At 37.3% G+C, this 18,293-nt stretch overlaps 1 protein-coding gene across 4 annotated transcripts in view; it reads right to left on the bottom strand.

The window, feature by feature from the left end:
- Positions 1-8,628: 8,628 nt before the first annotated feature.
- The window catches only part of LOC132544324 (mediator of RNA polymerase II transcription subunit 12-like protein), a 43,554-nt gene continuing 33,889 nt past the window's right edge, over positions 8,629-18,293 (bottom strand). For 3 of the 4 annotated variants that reach the window (XM_060207903.1, XM_060207900.1, XM_060207901.1), the window contains exons 39-42: positions 17,482-17,719; positions 16,913-17,030; positions 15,576-15,653; positions 8,629-10,118 (exon numbers count right to left, since the gene is read on the bottom strand). In XM_060207903.1, the coding sequence (XP_060063886.1) occupies positions 9,897-10,118; positions 15,576-15,653; positions 16,913-17,030; positions 17,482-17,719 (656 nt within the window). In that variant the 3' untranslated portion in view covers positions 8,629-9,896. The remainder of the gene's footprint in view (positions 10,119-15,575; positions 15,654-16,912; positions 17,031-17,481; positions 17,720-18,293) is intronic. The other variant, XM_060207902.1, reaches the window with a different exon arrangement.

Genomic DNA, 18,293 nt, shown 5'->3' with positions numbered 1-18,293 from the left:
TACAATGACTTACCATTCCTGTGTATACAGCTGGTGTCCCTCACTAGGCTGGGTAAAGCTCGCTGCTAAATGAAGCTAGTCTGGATTATGTGACCGCGTAAGGCTACACATTTGATTAATCCGTGTCCTCGCTACTTGTTACTAAATATGGCGTCCCTGTTTAGGTTGAATAGGTCGTCTCAAAAGTTACAGTGGTGCACACTAGACACACAGCGTCGTAGAGTAAGAATCAACCAGGGGTCGTATTGAAAACAATCAATAGTACATGATTACTATAACCACGCAATGTGTTATGCTATACAATGGATGCAGATTTGTATCACAAATGTTAGCATTTTCATGACAGTAGTCTAGCAGGTTCTCGTTGGTCTTAATAAATCTCGGGATGAAAACAAGATGGAGTCACCATTGTATACATTGTCAAATCACATCATACGTTTTATGTTCAAATCTGTGTATCATTAAACAAAGGTGCATAAACTGTTCAACTTAAGTCATATATAACTCTATATCTGAAGAAATAAAACTGATATTCATCTGCTGCTTACAGACCTCTGTATATTTACTTACACCAACCTGTCTTTATCAATCGATAAATGTGGTCAGCTGATACATTTTACGACGCGTCATACACTCCTAAAGTACAATGCGTTAGGATGAGAACATTTGGCGGGTTCAGTGCCACTAAGGGCACCATCTCGATTTCATAGGTATAACTCGACACTTTCCAGCAGTTCCCACTGACCGATGGCATTTAGTTATTGTGATCCAAGACGTGCCAACTCTAACTTCCGGCGGAAGTGCCGATATGTGAAGGTTCCGTCACCTTTTGACTTTTAGTATTATTCCATAAAGTACTGTTTCGGAGATGTGACTTCTTGATAGATTAGGTCTCAAGCGAACGGACGAAATAAAAGTTGATAATTTATATCAAACAAATCACTTGATTATGAAAGCTTTTCGTCGCCTGGTAGTATGATTTAAAAGTCACGGTAGCTGAAATATGAACACTTTGTGCGTATCTTTGTTTTAAAATTCCTTAAGGCAGATTTTAAGAACAATGTACATCTAGCCATTCGGGCCTTCGTGAACATTTAAACCCGTAAAATCAATATGCATTGTCTGTCCACGAACGCAAATAATTCTTAACAAGCACAAATAATTTTCCCCAAACAAAACCTTCTTGGTTGTAAAATAGTAGAATGCTCAATGATGAAGGAATTACTGATAACGTATAAGGTTACCAAGTTATCGATGTCATTCGCTGTTTTGTTCAATAAATCAAATTTTGATAATTGTATTTAATCCGCTTTGTAATATCTAGTTGATTTTTTGAATAAGTGAAATCTGGAAATAAAGCGCCGTTTTATGCTATATAACCGTAGATACACCATACGAACCCTGCCGACAACAGATCTGGGTTGACCAGGTCCAGTACCAGCCTATACACACCATAGAGTTGGTCCCTGTATTATTGATCATCTACTACTTTTCTTTATTGATTTGCCCAGCATGACTTAATTACATGTTGTCTCTGTTGCGTAACAATGGTGAAACTTGAAACTTACGAATTTGTCCGTAAACAAAGACAAGGAAACAGCTTGTCATTAATATGATAACCTAACACTGACACAATATCGACAAAAATAGTTACTTTTCTGCAACTGAATTCCACAGATTGCTCGAGGAGGCGAGCATGTGTCATCGTTACAAGACGCTACAGCAGAAGCTACACGGAACAGGGTTTTTATTTTGAAAATCATACATTGTAGTACCCTCAGATTCACAGAGAGACGAGAGAGTACCGTCATACGAACTAAGTACACAAATGACATGTCGGTACTATGTATTGTTTGTGGAATATAGAAAGGCTCTGCTACATACTGTATAACCAACAGGCTGCAGAACTGAAGGGCTACACAGTATGCAAATTATCTTGCCATTTTTAACGATAATTTTTTTCAATTTTAAAATGGCTGGTTTGATTCCATATTTTCATAATAGATTACCTAAAGTCGTACAAGAAAGCTTTCAAGAACAAAGTTCAAAGGTGTTTTAAAACACTTGAGTGGAACAGCAGATGTAACGGAAAAAGGTTCGTATACATTTTGGTACGACAATGACATGTAGCTTTACTTAACAATATTCTTATTTCACCAGTAGCTGGTTGACGTAATCTACTGAACTTAATCGATCAGAGGTCAATTGGATAAACGTCTCAGCGAATCTTTCTAACTGATCAAACTCTGGATCTACTTTCACATCTTCATATTTGAAAGATGTAAGTGTAATGCTGCTGCAAAAAAATGTCATAGCTTTCAAGAAAAAAACCAAATATAGGGCCATAGTATCATATTTGACATTGTTTCAGTTGTTGTTGGCCTCCTTGAAGGTCGTATGTCTCAATATCTACCCTTTGAAAATGTCCTTTCATAAAGAAAAAATATGCACTTCGTCTTATTTGCGGGAAAAACAACAAATAAAAAATCTTAACTCAATTTTTAAGTCACAATACTAAAATATGCAAAAAGGTACAATCACCCAAGCGTGATTTGTAGAAACGGAGGTTAGCTTTTATCTTAAGAAAATATATCTAAAGTAGGCTACACTACCAGTTGTTTAATTTAAACACCTTATTTGGCATTTGGTCTTTTATTTGGGCGTCCATTACTTATAAAGGAAGGCAAATGAACTGCAAATGAAAAATCAGAAACAAGAAAAATCGGAAAGCGGAACCGTCCTAAAGGAAAACATGCTGACATCGTGAACATTAAAAACACGCGGACGGCGAAGAAAAGTACCGACGTAAGGAAACAAAATGGTCACATTGTATCGTCCTTTTGCCGTTGTCTCCTCTTTCAAAGACATAGCAGACTGAATAACCTATATTATTCCTGATAAGGTCAGTCAAATAATGGCTGGCGCCCCAGGCTACATAACATCTACTTTACAATCGATAGCGGACCAACAGACGTATATACACGAATAACGATTCAAATCATCTGCCGCCATCATCATTCCCTCTGGTCCAGTACCAGTTAGACATAAAACACAGCTTTAACACCCTGGTTCCTATATCACAACTATGAGTACTTGCACCAATCAGTTTCAATAAGAGTGCTTAAAACATACTGGAACAAAGTCCTGTTACAGAACAAGAGTGTATGTGAAGCTGGTGAATACTTCCCGAAAAAAACATTATCGGAGGCTTGTCTGCCTGCAAACTTTGTATTTGGTCATATTAATGACACATATTTGTAAAAATATGTTTCACTGGAAGGGAGTTTGGAGGTGGAAGGAATTGTTACATGCATGTATTTGTGTCTGACACTGTCTTTATCTATGAAAGTAACGGCATATTTCACTTTGTGTGATACATAACGTACCTGTCAGCTTTAAGTATGACTGTTATGGTATTGTAAATTGTGTAGGAGATAATCAAGAACTCAAATATTATAGATTTTGAACGTGATTTTAAAAAATGTACTTACTATCACAGTCATGGGTTTCATCGGCATTAATTAAAAACAGTTATGCTCCGGACACGAAGGGGCAATAACTCTGTAATTAAGAGGTTGTGAGTCATGATTTTAGTACTCTGCGTACAGTTGTCGTGAAACTGATGCAAACACCAAGTTACATGCTCCTTGCTCAACTTTGGACAAAGTCGTGCTCTGTACACAAAAGGGATGGAGAGACAGGGACGGACGGACAAAGTGACAACCATACGCACCTCACCCCTCCAAAACAAACACACACAACAAACACACACACCTCCCCCCCCCCCCAAAAAAAAAAAAATAAATGAAAAATAAAGATAAAGGTGCCAACCATTGTTTGCTCTTTATCTGTTCGTTGAACGTTGGATCTTTTTCTCTTATTTTCTCAGTATTTGTTCTGAATGATAAGAATTTTGAACATGAATCCTTTTCAGAAATAGCAATAACTAAAACTCTCGCAAGGATGGCCTACTAATTACCTAGCCGGTGCATTTGATAATATAATATCTGTTTATTTCAAAATGGTTTGAAATTTTAAACCTGGAATTGTTTCTTTCAATTGTAGAAAGATTTCGAAGACGCCTACCTGTATATGAAACAGCCGAACAAACTTCATTCGAACTTTGCTTTGTTTTCTTAGTTCAGTAAACAATATTTCCAAAGATATATGATTAATTCGTTTGCTACATGACCTAATCCAGCGAGACCTACTTAGCCATTAGTGTACTTCGAAATCATTATCAGTATTCTGTGTCTGTTACCATCTGTAATGGTACAGAGTCAAACACGACTGACTGGTTGTTACTTAAATTTTTACAGTCTATCACAAAACAATCGGATTAAAAACAAAGCTAATTATTCTTTGTGGCAACGATACGTTGTGTTTTAATAAGATTTCAAATGATCAGACATGTCAGGAAGGTTGTAATAATATTGCAGACAGCAGAATGTGCGTGTGTCCTTCACTGTTTACCTTTGTTGTTCGTTCAGCCTCTCGGCCACAGTGGGCGTATAAAGGACTTGGTTGGTAGAATTGAAAAAGATAGCGAGACATTGGACACACAGATCATAACTGAGCGGATCTTATCCATACAGCTCATATACCACAGGCACGTTCACTCAAGTATTGAACTGCTTTCAATTGACATTCATGAGCATATGAATGCCAAGAGGATCAAGACAAATCTTAAAGCACTTCATGCTGAATTTGCCTTAATCAACATGACATCTATGATTCCCAGGAATGCCAAGGAAAAGCAGTTCAACTATATAGTTATCGTTGTCAACCTGCATCGTGTTATAAGGAAGTAAACCATCAACTTAGGAGCTGACAGTTTGTATGCTGGTAATACAAAACTCATTTTGATAAGGTTACGCGGTAGGATTACCATATAATGGTAAATATTTTCGTATCTAATCACAGGTATACTCGCACTAACAGACAAATGTATCACTGGGTAGCAGAACAGATTTCCCTTGTCTCGTGTACCAGAAAAAAAGTCATTATCACACTGACTGATGGTATCTAACATGTGTGGTGTATACAACAAAACAGTAACTGTAGCGTTTAGATGTATACTCCAGAATACTCCTGTCATGTCATACGTCAGTAGAACGTGCGCCGGCGAGTTTATTAAGCCTATCGATTTTTGAGGTCTGGTATGTTGCATTACTGAAAATCCCTTAAAAACGATACATACTGTAACATTTGCAGAGGCAAATTAGGTGTTTATACTCGACTTTGGGTCGTCTCGACAAAGAATGTCCCTACAAAGCAGGCCATATGGTCCGATTCGGGGTCGTCTCGACAAAGAATATCATTGCAGAAACCATTGGTCTACGGTCCGACTCGGGGTCGTCTCGACAAAGAATATCATTGCAGAAACCATTGGTCTACGGTCCGACTCGGGGTCGTCTCGACAAAGAATATCATCGCAGAAAACATTGGTCTACGGTCCGACTCGGGGTCGTCTCGACAAAGAATATCATGACAGAAATCATTGGTCTACGGTCTGACTCGGGGTCATCTCGACAAAGAATATCATGACAGAAACTATTGGTCTACGGTCCGACTCGGGGTCGTATCAACAAAGAATATCATTGCAGAAACCATTGGTCTACGGTCCGACTCGGGGTCGTCTCGACAAAGAATATCATTGCAGAAACCATTGGTCTACGGTCCGACTCGGGGTCGTCTCGACAAAGAATATCATTGCAGAAAACATTGGTCTACGGTCCGACTCGGGGTCGTCTCGACAAAGAATATCATGACAGAAACTATTGGTCTACGGTCCGACTCGGGGTCGTCTCGACAAAGAATATCATGACAGAAATCATTGGTCTACGGTCTGACTCGGGGTCATCTCGACAAAGAATATCATGACAGAAACTATTGGTCTACGGTCCGACTCGGGGTCGTATCAACAAAGAATATCATTGCAGAAACCATTGGTCTACGGTCCGACTCGGGGTTGTATCAACAAAGAATATCATTGCAGAAACCATTGGTCTACGGTCCGACTCGGGGTCGTCTCGACAAAGAATATCATGACAGAAATCATTGGTCTACGGTCTGACTCGGGGTCGTCTCGACAAAGAATATCATGACAGAAACTATTGGTCTACGGTCCGACTCGGGGTCGTCTCGACAAAGAATATCATGACAGAAACTATTGGTCTACGGTCCGACTCGGGGTCATCTCGACAAAGAATATCATTGCAGAAACCATTGGTCTACGGTCCGACTCGGGGTCGTATCAACAAAGAATATAATTATAGAAAACGCTGATTTTATTGGTACGTAAATGATTCCAGATGATTAAGTAACTATACGCCTAATCTGATGGAGTTTCGTCAAACATCTCGAGATTTCAGACGAAAAATATGTTATTGTAAGATGTTCTTTCTGCTCGTTTACTGTCACGTTAGATCAAACGAATTAAGGAATTTAGCAAAATCAGATTAGACACCATATTCCCAGAACCACGCCATTGTCATCGCACACTTTCGTTGACCATAAGAATGTAAAGGACACGAAAAATCACATTTAAACATTTGACTTTGATAATTGATACAACAGAAAGGATGGTACTTTATGGGAAACACACTACTTAAAAGTGACACATATTTCAGCATCACCACTTGAATAGTCTGTTTGTCTCCATTCGTTCTTGTTATTTTCTATTTTTCAGATAACGCCACAGGTTTACTCTAGTTGGTTAATTTGGAATAATCTGTAAACGTTTTGTCTTTTAACTTCGAAAATATCAAGTGACGTTATGATGTCATGTTATTGTATGGAAGTGTTTGTTGGGGTAGGCATGAAAGAAAATCAGTATGTAAGGGAGATCATGATGGAAATTAACATATAATGAAACTATGTTCTTTCCTGCTCCCTGAGCAACAGACTGTTTTCCGCGTTTCTTATACCAGTGATAGAGGATATATGTTCTATTACATCAAAAAGCAAGAAGTCCAATTGGCCTGCATCGCTTACCCGGTATTCAATGTACATCAAATACACAATCAGTGTTAATTTCACAATTATATTGATATGTACTCCATTGGCATTCAAAGTGGGCACATCCAATAATTGGACACAAATCCTGTCATTTCTTCAGAAAAAGAATAAGGATTTTTTAAAAGAATTTACAAATTCTTCCCAATGGGGTCCTGCCTCTTGGCACCATGTGGGTGATGACTGAAATCAAACCCATTTGTACAATATTTAATCCCTACCATCTAGGGATGATACCATCCTGAGTTCCAGAGGAGATATTACTTAAAACCAATATAACCAATAACTCTTTTTGTCCCCATCCTTCAAACATCTGGCTGCAAAGACCGACCATTTTTACAAAGTTGATTTCCTATGACCTAAGATTGCTTCAGACCAAATTTAGGCAATATCCAGTCATTCATTCAGAGTAAAGAAGGATTTTGAAGATTTTACTACATTTCGCTTACGGTGTCTTTCCTCTCTGGTCCCGTGAGGTGAGGAGGAGGGTCATCCCAACATTTCTACAAATTTGAATCCCCATCACCTAGGGATACTATCAGTCAAACATGCAAAGAAGTCACTTACATTTATACAACCAAGAAATGTTTTTAACCCTACCCATCATTCCCCAGGGGTTGGATGTTCGCCTCCCCTGAAAGTTCCCAAGCTTATCAGCGATATCCAGTGTATAGGAAATATCCAATTCTCTCTCACGGCACAAAACAATTTTCTGTCACAAAAGCAACGACTCTCTATGTATACTTCTATCTGACAAGAACAATAGTAGAAACTCTCACAGGAATGGTAGCTCTCACAATACTCTTCTTTCTCAGTGAAACGATAACTCTCACAATACTCTTCTTTCTCAGTGAAACGATAACTCTCACAACACTCTTCTTTCTCAGTAAAACGATAACTCTCACAATACTCTTCCTTCTCAGTGAAACGATAACTCTCACAATACTCTTCTTTCTCAGTGAAACGATAACTCTCACAATACTCTTCTTTCTCAGTGAAACGATAACTCTCACAACACTCTTCTTTCTCAGTAAAACGATAACTCTCACAATACTCTTCTCTCTCACAGGAATGATAACTTTCACTCCTTCAAAGGAAAGACAGCTCATGTGGCTGAGCCTGATAATAAATAACAAAAATATGCACGTTTCATTTGTTTATTGTTTATTTTCATGCTTTCTTGATCATGCATGTATTACAGGTAACTTAATCAGATCAAGTTACAACCTTTCTTTACATATAACATCTGTACAACACTGTACATCGATGATGATGATGATGATGATGATGATGATGAATAAAGTTACATGATTTCTATGGTGACAAATGATTTGTACATTGTGAAGTATGTATATGTTAATAACATCATATACTGAAACACATTTCATTGATTCCATAACAATTAATGAATTAAAACAAACACTTCCTCCACTTCACCAATCACAATGTATTCAGTGACAACATAATGTAGGTCACAGAAGTGACCTTTCCACACCCTTGACCTATTTAAGCTTTATTTGTATAGTATCTGATACATCCAGCTGACTGTAGTATTCTTCTAATTAAATATTAGTATCCGGAGTCAGCTGTAGTCCAACACAGATGACATCTCTCACAAAAGTGTATGCTCCTGTCAACATCACTTCACAGGATCAATACATGATCATTACATTTTAAAACTTACTTAGTACTTAACATCTGTTCACTCTAAATTAATGCAATTCTGCGAGGAATTGTTCATCTCTGAGGAAACACATGTTTAATATTCACAAAGGTGTTGTCTATAAGATATCCCTGCAGTCCTACCATCAGTTTTCTGTTTCATATGTACATAAATGTTTTATATGTGATGGAAATGAACAACATATTTAAAAAGTGAGTTTCTTATTTAGCAAGTGAATTTTTCATCAATGTAAGAAAACTGCCAGTAATTAATAAGTTTTTAACTCAATATCATAAGATATAATTTCATTCAAAGCAAAACTGAACAAATATCTCATAACCTAAAAATGTCTTTTTCATAAAACATTGCAGATATGAATGCGCAACAAAAAGTCTTTACAGATAAAAACAGGCATGTAAATCTATTGATTCTATCTACATACACTTCCTCCATCTTCACAGTGAAAAGGCAATGACCAAACAGAAAGAAGCCAGCATGTACTGAAAAGAAACAATCATTTTTATAAAAATTGGTGCTGTGGAGGTTGAGGGTAATTGTTGCACTGTGCTGTGTTATTAGGGTCTGCCCTTCAGACATCGGTCTACTGGTGCTGTGGAGGTTGAGGGTAATTGTTGCACTGTGTTATTAGGGTCTCCCTTCAGACATCGGTCTACTGGTGCTGTGGAGGTTGAGGGTAATTAATGTACTGTGTTATAAGGGTCTGCCCTTCAGACATCGGTCTACTGGTGCTGTGGAGGTTGAGGGTAATTAATGTACTGTGTTATAAGGGTCTGCCCTTCAGACATTGGTCTACTGGTGCTGTGGAGGTTGAGGGTAATTAATGTACTGTGTTATAAGGGTCTGCCTTCAGACATCAGTCTACTGGTGCTGTGGAGGTTGTGTGTAATTGTTGTATTGTCATATTAGGGTCTGCCCTTCAGACATCGGTCTACTGGTGCTGTGGAGTTTGTTGGTAATTGTTGTACTGTGTTATTAGGATCTGCCCTTCAGACATCAGTCTACTTGGTCTGCCCCTTCAGACATCTGTCTATTGGTGCTGTGGAGGTTGTTGGTAATTGGTGTACTGTGTTATTAGGGTCTCCCTTCAGACATCGGTCTATTTGTGCTGTGGAGGTTGAGGGTAATTGATGTACTATCATATTATGGTCTGCCCTTCAGACATCGGTCTACTTGGTCTGCTCCTTCAGACATCGATCTACTGGTACTGTGGAGGTTGTGGGTAATTGTTGTACTGCGGCCCTGGTGCCTGACCTGGCCCCACAGAAATCTGTCGCTGAAGCTGAGATATGAGGGCTGCTTGATTTGGCTGCATTTGTTGCTGGTTAGGCATGGGCATCATTCTGCGTTGCTGCATTTGTAGTTGCTGTTGTTGCTGCTGTTGCTGATGTGGTCCCATCCTCTGCATGTATGAGCTTGCCTGAAACACAGCAAAATAACCTTAGGAGCTCATTACATTAATTTTCAAACTAGTATGTGGCCCAAAGGACCTGTATTGCTAACCTTACATTATTTTAGTTGATTATGTCAACTTCCATGTCCACCCCAAACATCACACAACATTTTAAAGCATATGTTGGTGAAATAACGAAATCCAGGGTCTACTGCTAATTGAAAAGAGGCCGTTTGAGTTCAACCCACATTTGACCTCTGTACTTTAATTGGTAACCCTTCAACCCAGCATGGAACTTACCCGCTATCATTACCATTGTGTTTCTAGTTATTGAGAAGAAGTCAATGAAATCTTTATAACACTTGACCCTTGTGACTTTGAAAGTATGTCAAGGTCATTCGTTTGAACACTCTTATAAGCTCATAATCTCAGTATGTTACAGGTAAAATATTATGACTTTGGGCCTTTTAAGTCACTGAGAATTTTTCTTAAAGATTTTAACATATTTGACGCCCTGGTTCAAGGTCGTTCATCTCTGCAAGCTACTGGCACAATATCATGACCTTAGGCATCTTCATTTGGGAGAGGTCATTTACAGTGTTTTTCAACACATTTCATTCTTTTGTCCATCAAAGTGGGTCAAAGTAATTTAACAAACTTGGCAGCTCTTCTTAACAGTATGCTGCTGGTCAAGTACCATAACCCTGAGCCCCTAGAATATTGAAAACAAGAGGCCTAGAGGCATTGACAGTCACCTGAGATAAGCAATATTGAGAATAAGCGTTAAAGCATAGTTATTAAGTGTCATGAAACAGAAATTGTAAAAATGAATATAGACAGTGTTTATACATGCATTCCATCAAAACTGTCATCCCATACTGAAAATATTAAAAAAAAATTCCTCCCCAGGAAAAAATGTGAGACTCATTTTGGTAATTAAAGAACCTTAAGTTGCTTCAATTCATGAAGAGTATTTCATTCTACCACAACTGGGTCTTGAGAAGAAGATTTTTGAAATTTAAGTCAATTTGATCTCTTTTGGCTCTGCCCATCTGCACCAGGGGTTCAGTCAGGATAAAAATGGGCATACCATCAAGCCATCATCATTCACTCATAATTCTAATCAAGTTTGAAATATTTCCAATGGAAATTAAACAAATTATGCTCAAAAATCTAGTTTTCCTATATAAACTACAGTAAACTTTACCCCATCCTATGGGTATATGCGAGACCCTAGGGTCATGAAATTCACAATTTTTGTAAAGCACCTTAAGATGCTTCCATTCATGAAGAGTATTTGATTCTACCATATCTGGGTTTTGAGAAGAATATTTTGAAATCTGAGTCAATTTGACCCCTTTTGGCCCTGCCCCTCAGTGGTGGGTACTGTATAATTCACAATTTTGTTTCATCTTTGGCCAGGGAAGGTTTCTGCAAAATTTCAGTGAATTTGGATCACAGGTTTTTGAGAAGAAGTCGAAAGTGCTACATCGTTTACGGACACAGGATGCGGATGAAGGGTATTAGAATAGGTCACCATGAGACTTTGTCTCAGGTAACCTAATAAGTCACTTTAAATAAAAGTTGATGACAGATGGAATTTGTCAAACTGCTGTCTCGCCCTCAGCTTGATGCAGGCCAGTAAACAATACCCGAATATTTATGCTGTGATTAACAAAATTCATGCACCATCATATGCCAATTCACAGGACAGGATTTCTCTACCAAAAACAATCCTAGGGGGACCTGGGCACCTGTCCGTGTATGTTTCTCCCTTCGCTTTCCTGTTGAAGTCTGATCACTCAATATTCATAAAAATACTGCCTGGTGAATAAATGTTAACATCCCTGTAACATCTTTCACAGTCAAACTACGTAAGAAGTCAAATTTGTACTTCAGCTGTCAAAATTCAAGATTGCTACCTTTCAGCCATTTTTTTTTCTCAAATCAGTATTATAATTTAACAGGTAGAACTAGGGATAAAGATACATATAGAATAGGAAATCCAAGCAAATCCATTGGTTAGCCATTTTGTTTTTCTAAGCAGTTTTGAAGTTGAACATGCACAACTAGAGACTAAGGGGAACCTTCAAACAAACTTTGAGAAATTAAAAGATTTTATTTCAGAAATCTAGCTAGATTTATGTTTACATATAAATATTTTTTATTTCACCTTGACAATCGGTCTCCACACAGCAATATAAAATCATAAAACCAGTAAAATTCATTCAAACACAACCAATTCAATTAAAACACACAACCAATTCAATTAAAAAAAACAACCAATCCAATTAAAACACAAACCAATTCAATTAAAACACACAACCAATTCAATTAAAAAAAACAACCAATTCAATTAAAAAACACAACCAATCCAATTAAAAAACACAACCAATCCAATTAAAACACAAACCAACTCAATTAAAACACACAACCAATTCAATTAAAAAACACAACCAATCCAATTAAAAAACACAACAAATCCAATTAAAACACAAACCAACTCAATTAAAACACAAAACCAATCCAATTAAAACACAAACCAATTCAATTAAAACACACAACCAATTCAATATAAAAAACACAACAAATCCAATTAAAAAACACAACCAATCCAATTAAAACACAAACCAACTCAATTAAAACACACAACCAATTCAATTAAAAAACACAACCAATTCAATTAAAAAAACACAACCAATCCAATTAAAACACAACCAATTCAATTAAAAAACACAACCAATCCAATTAAAACACAACCAATTCAATTAAAAAACACAACCAATCCAATTAAAACACAAACCAACTCAATTAAAACACACAACCAATCCAATTAAAACAAACAACCGATCCAATTAAAACACAAACCAACTCAATTAAAAAAAACAACCCAACTCAATTAAAACACACAACCAATCCAATTAAAACAAAAAACCAATCCAATTAAAACACAAACCAACTCAATTAAAACACACAACCAATCCAATTAAAACAAACAACCAATCCAATTAAAACACAAACCAACTCAATTAAAACACACAACCAATCCAATTAAAACAAACAACCAATCCAATTAAAACACAAACCAACTCAATTAAAAAAAAAACCAATCCAATTAAAACACAAACCAACTCAATCAAAACACACAACCAATCCAATTAAAACAAACAACTGATCCAATTAAAACAAACAACCAATCCAATCAAAACACACAACCATCCAATTAAACACACAACCCATACAATCACAGGAGTGTTAGTGAAACTGATGAATGTTTCCTGAAAACAACTTCACTGGACACAAAATCTTAAAAAGGGCAATAATTCTGTAATAAAGGGGTTGCAGACCCTGAATTTGGCAAACTTCACATTTTCTAAGTTTGACCAATGCTAACGACATGAAATTTTATCAATTACTCTGTAATGGGGTCATGGGCCCAGAGTTTGCTACACCGCACCTTATAATTGTACGACTGATGTATACATCACATTTCAATATCCTGGATTAAATGCAGTCAAAGTAATACACCCTGGCACAAAATTTTAACAAAGGGCAATAACTCTGTAATTATGGGGATGCAGGCTGAAAATTTGTACACTGAACAATGGCTTTCTATGATCAATGTTTGCAATATGTTTCATCTTCTTTGCTTAAGTGTATTCAAAGTTATGCTCTGGACAAGAAATTTTTAACAAAGGCAATATCTCTATAATAGAGGGGTTATATTGTTTTGTAATTTTGGTACATTGTTCTACCAATATATATACCAAGTTTCATGATCCTTGCTTGGCTAAGGGCAAGACTATGCTCCAGACATGGAAGGACAGACGGAAAAACAGACAGACATCGAAAATTTGTGGGGAGCATAACAACACACAGCCAATCCATTCAAAATACAACGAATCAAATCAAGACATACAACCATGAAAGAAAAACACACAACCTGTTAAATCTGTATCATGTGAAAAACAAGATATCAAAGAGGAATCTTGGCACCAACTATTGTGTAATCTCTATTTTCTCTATATCTGTTTTAATTTTTAATAATTGAAAATTCCCTCTAAGAAATGAAATTTAAAATACATCAATAAGCTAAATTTTCAAATGTGTTGTCTTTCTCATTAAGATGGTTACCCATGTGCCATTTTTGATCAAGATGGTTACCTGTGGGCCATTTTGTCTTTGTGATCAAGATGGTTACCTGTGGGCCATTTTGTCTTTCTGATAAGTCACAAAATCAAATGGACACAACTAGGGAGTAATGGTCACCTATATATGAAATTTCAAAAAGATCCATTCAGTCCTTCTCAATAAATAGCAAAAACAAACTTTCTAGTAAAAATCCAAGATGGCAAATAAATAATCATATATGTTTTTCTGATCAGTCCAAAAATTAAGCTCACTATCTGGTGCTGGCGGGCTAAAACAACCAATAGAAAGAGCTGAAATAATACAATTATACCACAGAATTCAAGGGTAGGGTTCAAACTTTAGTCGTAATTACTGATCTTGGCCCTGAAAACAGGTTTCCTTATAGGGACAAAACTAAAAATAAGAAACTTTCAAGAAGTTTTTAGTGTAGAGATTATGTTTAAATGATAATAAAACTTCGTTGTTTAAAATAATATATTAAACATTTTCAAACCTAATTTGGTAGAAGTACAACATCCTGAATCTGAGAATGATATAGGTCAACCACACAGTAGACACTATTTAGAGTTTCTCTGATGAGGTGGAGGTAATTAAGTCTGCATCCACACAGCAGACACAAATAAATACTTACGTAGGGTTCCTTTGGCAAGGTGGCAGTTAGCGTACACTTGTACAGTACACACTAACCTTGTGTTCCCTTCTACACACAGAAGACACCTTGTGTTCCCTTAATGACACATAAGACACTAGCCTTGTATTCCCAAAGTATTCCCATATGCACACTACAGACACTTTTCTTGAGTTCACCTACACCTAGAGTAAACACTAACCTTATGTTCCTACCTACACACAGAAGACACAAACCTTGTGTTCCCCTATACACCCAATAGACACCTACTGTGTGTTCCTCTGTAGACACATGAGACACTAGCATTGCATTCCCCCTTACAGGCAGTAGACACTATATTGTGATCCCATATACACACAGCTGATACCTTGTGTTCCCAAGGTGTTCTCATATGTAAACCTGGTGTTCTCATATGTAAACCTGGTAAAATAGTAGCTGCAATATACAGAAATGAAGACAGAAAAAAATTTTCTTCTGCTTGAACAGTTGAGTGTCACTCTAGTAAACCAGAGATTCCAAGTTTGAATCTCTACACACAGCAGACACTTACCTTGTGTTTCACACTATACACATTAGACACACAGAGTAGACACAAACCTTGTGTTCCCCTATACACAGGGTAGACACTAACTTTATTTTTTCCCTATACACACACACAGTAGATACTTACCTTGCGTTCCCTTGTCAAAACACCAGACACTTACCTTCGGTTCCTCAGATGAGGATGAAGAGGATGAAGTAGGTTGATGAAAGAATTTCAATTTGTCATTTCCGGTCTTTTGCTATCAGAGAGGACACAGAACCATATCATAGCCTATTGGCTTTACATATAAACATCCTCATACACAGAGATAGAACTCCAAAGGTCACTTACATTGTATATTTACACTGATGTCACTTATATCTTAACAAAGGTCACTTCCAAAAAGAGGTCACGTACTTCTAAACAATGGTCATTTATTTCTAAACAAATGTCACTCACATGTAAAAAATGGTCACTTACATCTACACAAAGTTGAATTTATGTCCAAATAAAGGTCACTTACAACTAAACAAAGGTCATTAACATCCAAACAAAAGGTCACTAACATCCAAAAAAAGGTCACTTTCATCTTCACAAAGGTTATGTGCATTTACACAAAGATGACTTGATTCTACACAAAGGTGACTTACATCTATCTACAAAGGTCACTTACATGATGTACATCTAAACAAAGGGACACAACATCAAGGATTCAAATTTAAATATATTGATATTAGCAAGATTAGCTAAGGAACGCTAGTACAACAATATACCAATAGGGCCTGTATCGCTCACCTCTCTTTGCTTTGCTGAAATTGCTTCATTAGAACTAAAGGAAAAGGATTTCTAAATATCCAAGCACACTTTTCAAAACATATCAATTTTCTCATTGGATCCCAACCCTCTGTCCTTAGGGGGTCAGCCAAATCATTCATACTTCAGACCCAAACATTCCTACAGGAAAAGTAGTATTTAAAAGAATTTGCCATATTTCCAATATTGGGTCCTGTCCTAGAGTGCTGAGACCCACCATTTATACAAAATTGGTTCCCCTTCACCCAAGATTGCTAAGGACCAAATTTGGACATAATCCAATCGTTTCTACAGGAGGAGTAGGATCTTAAAGAATTTGCTATATTTCCTTTATTGGTACCAACCCTCCAGCACCAGGGGGCCAAGACCCACCATTTATACAAAATTGATTCCTCTTTCCCCAACAATGCTCCAGACCAAATTTGGGCAAAATCTAATCATTCCTACAGGAGGATTAGGATTTTAAAGAATTTACTCTATTTCCTCAGTTGGGCCCCAACAGGAAGCAACATTACTACAACAAAGCTCCATCTATACTTACTTTTATATCTCCTGATCCATTAGTAATTCAACAAGGGGACATAATTCAGAAGTAATTCAACAAGGGGACATAATTCTGAAAGTCACACTTTTATAAATTGAAGACAACTGGACAAGAGTGTTAGGATTGTGGTAATCTAGGATAACAGATAACAGATTACGTACCTGATGTTGGGATGGTCCAGACGAAGCCATCTGGTTGTATCCTGCCATCCCTGATGTCATACCACTCATTGTACTGCTTGGGTTCTGCATAGAACTATTGCCCATCCCGTGCTGTAGCCTGAAATGAATGGCATTTCAAAACCTTACAGTAAAATGCACAAGTTCTCAAAACCGTCAATAAGTCATGAATGTTCATCCTCCCTCCCCAAAGTTGATATCAAGTTCAAGTACTATGAGGTAAATATGGGGTGAACCAAACATTTTGACATTAATGTGGAACAGGATGAAATGGGTAGAAATGAGGTATAACTAGATGCATTATCAGGTAGTTCTATTGGTTGGCTTGTTTAAACACTATGAAAAACAACCCATGAAAATTCTCAGATGAGATCAAGGTATACAGTATCAGGATTGAGGGCCATTTGAAGCACATATATACACATATATTTTCAAAGCTTTAAACACATCAATTACATATTATAGCACACAGTGTATAATAACAATGAGACAAGTTTGGAAATATTACAATCAAAATCCAAAGGAAGATTCATATCTAATCTGTGTACTACCTAGAAGTGGTATTGAAGTGGGACTGTCCTACAGGAGCTGTTTGTGGTGCCTGCGGGGCCATATAATTTGGCTGGTTCCCCATTCCAGGCATCATGCCTGAGGACTGCGAGCCCTGATAGGACTGGCTGTAACCCTGCTGTGACATCATCCCTGCCCCTGGAGGACCCGTTTCCATCACATTGCCAGATGGCTGAGGCTGCATACCATATGATGTCCCATAGTTGGATTGCATCCCCACTATATGAAAAAAGGATTGTATATATTTCATAGCTCTAAAAGTAAATATCACATTTATCTAAATACATGAACACTGCATACACTTTGTAAAAGATCTATCAACAGATCTCTAACTAAAGATGTACTTGGTTTTGACACATCACTTACTCTGTGTTCTATCTTTACTGACCTCTAACTAAAGGTGTACTTGGTTGGAGACCCATCACTTACTCTGTGTTCTATCTTTACTGACCTCTAACTAAAGGTGTACTTGGTTGGAGACCCATCACTTACTCTGCGTTCTATCTTTACTGACCTCTAACTAAAGGTGTACTTGATTGGAGACCCATCACTTACTCTGTGTTCTATCTTTACTGACCTCTAACTAAAGGTGTACTTGGTTGGAGACCCATCACTTACTCTGTGTTCTATCTTTACTGACCTCTAATTAAAGGTGTACTTGGTTGGAGACCCATCACTTACTCTGTGTTCTATCTTTACTGACCTCTAACTGAAGGTGTACTTGGTTGGAGACCCATCACTTACTCTGTGTTCTATCTTTACTGACCTCTAACTAAAGGTGTACTTGGTTGGA

Source organism: Ylistrum balloti, unplaced genomic scaffold, assembly GCF_031769215.1.
Source record: "Ylistrum balloti isolate Yb309-2 unplaced genomic scaffold, AGI_CSIRO_Ybal_v1 Utg369790, whole genome shotgun sequence".
NCBI classification, from domain to species: domain Eukaryota; kingdom Metazoa; phylum Mollusca; class Bivalvia; order Pectinida; family Pectinidae; genus Ylistrum; species Ylistrum balloti.
The sequence above is the reverse complement of the archived record's forward strand: the minus strand, read 5'-3'. Positions and strand labels throughout refer to the sequence as shown.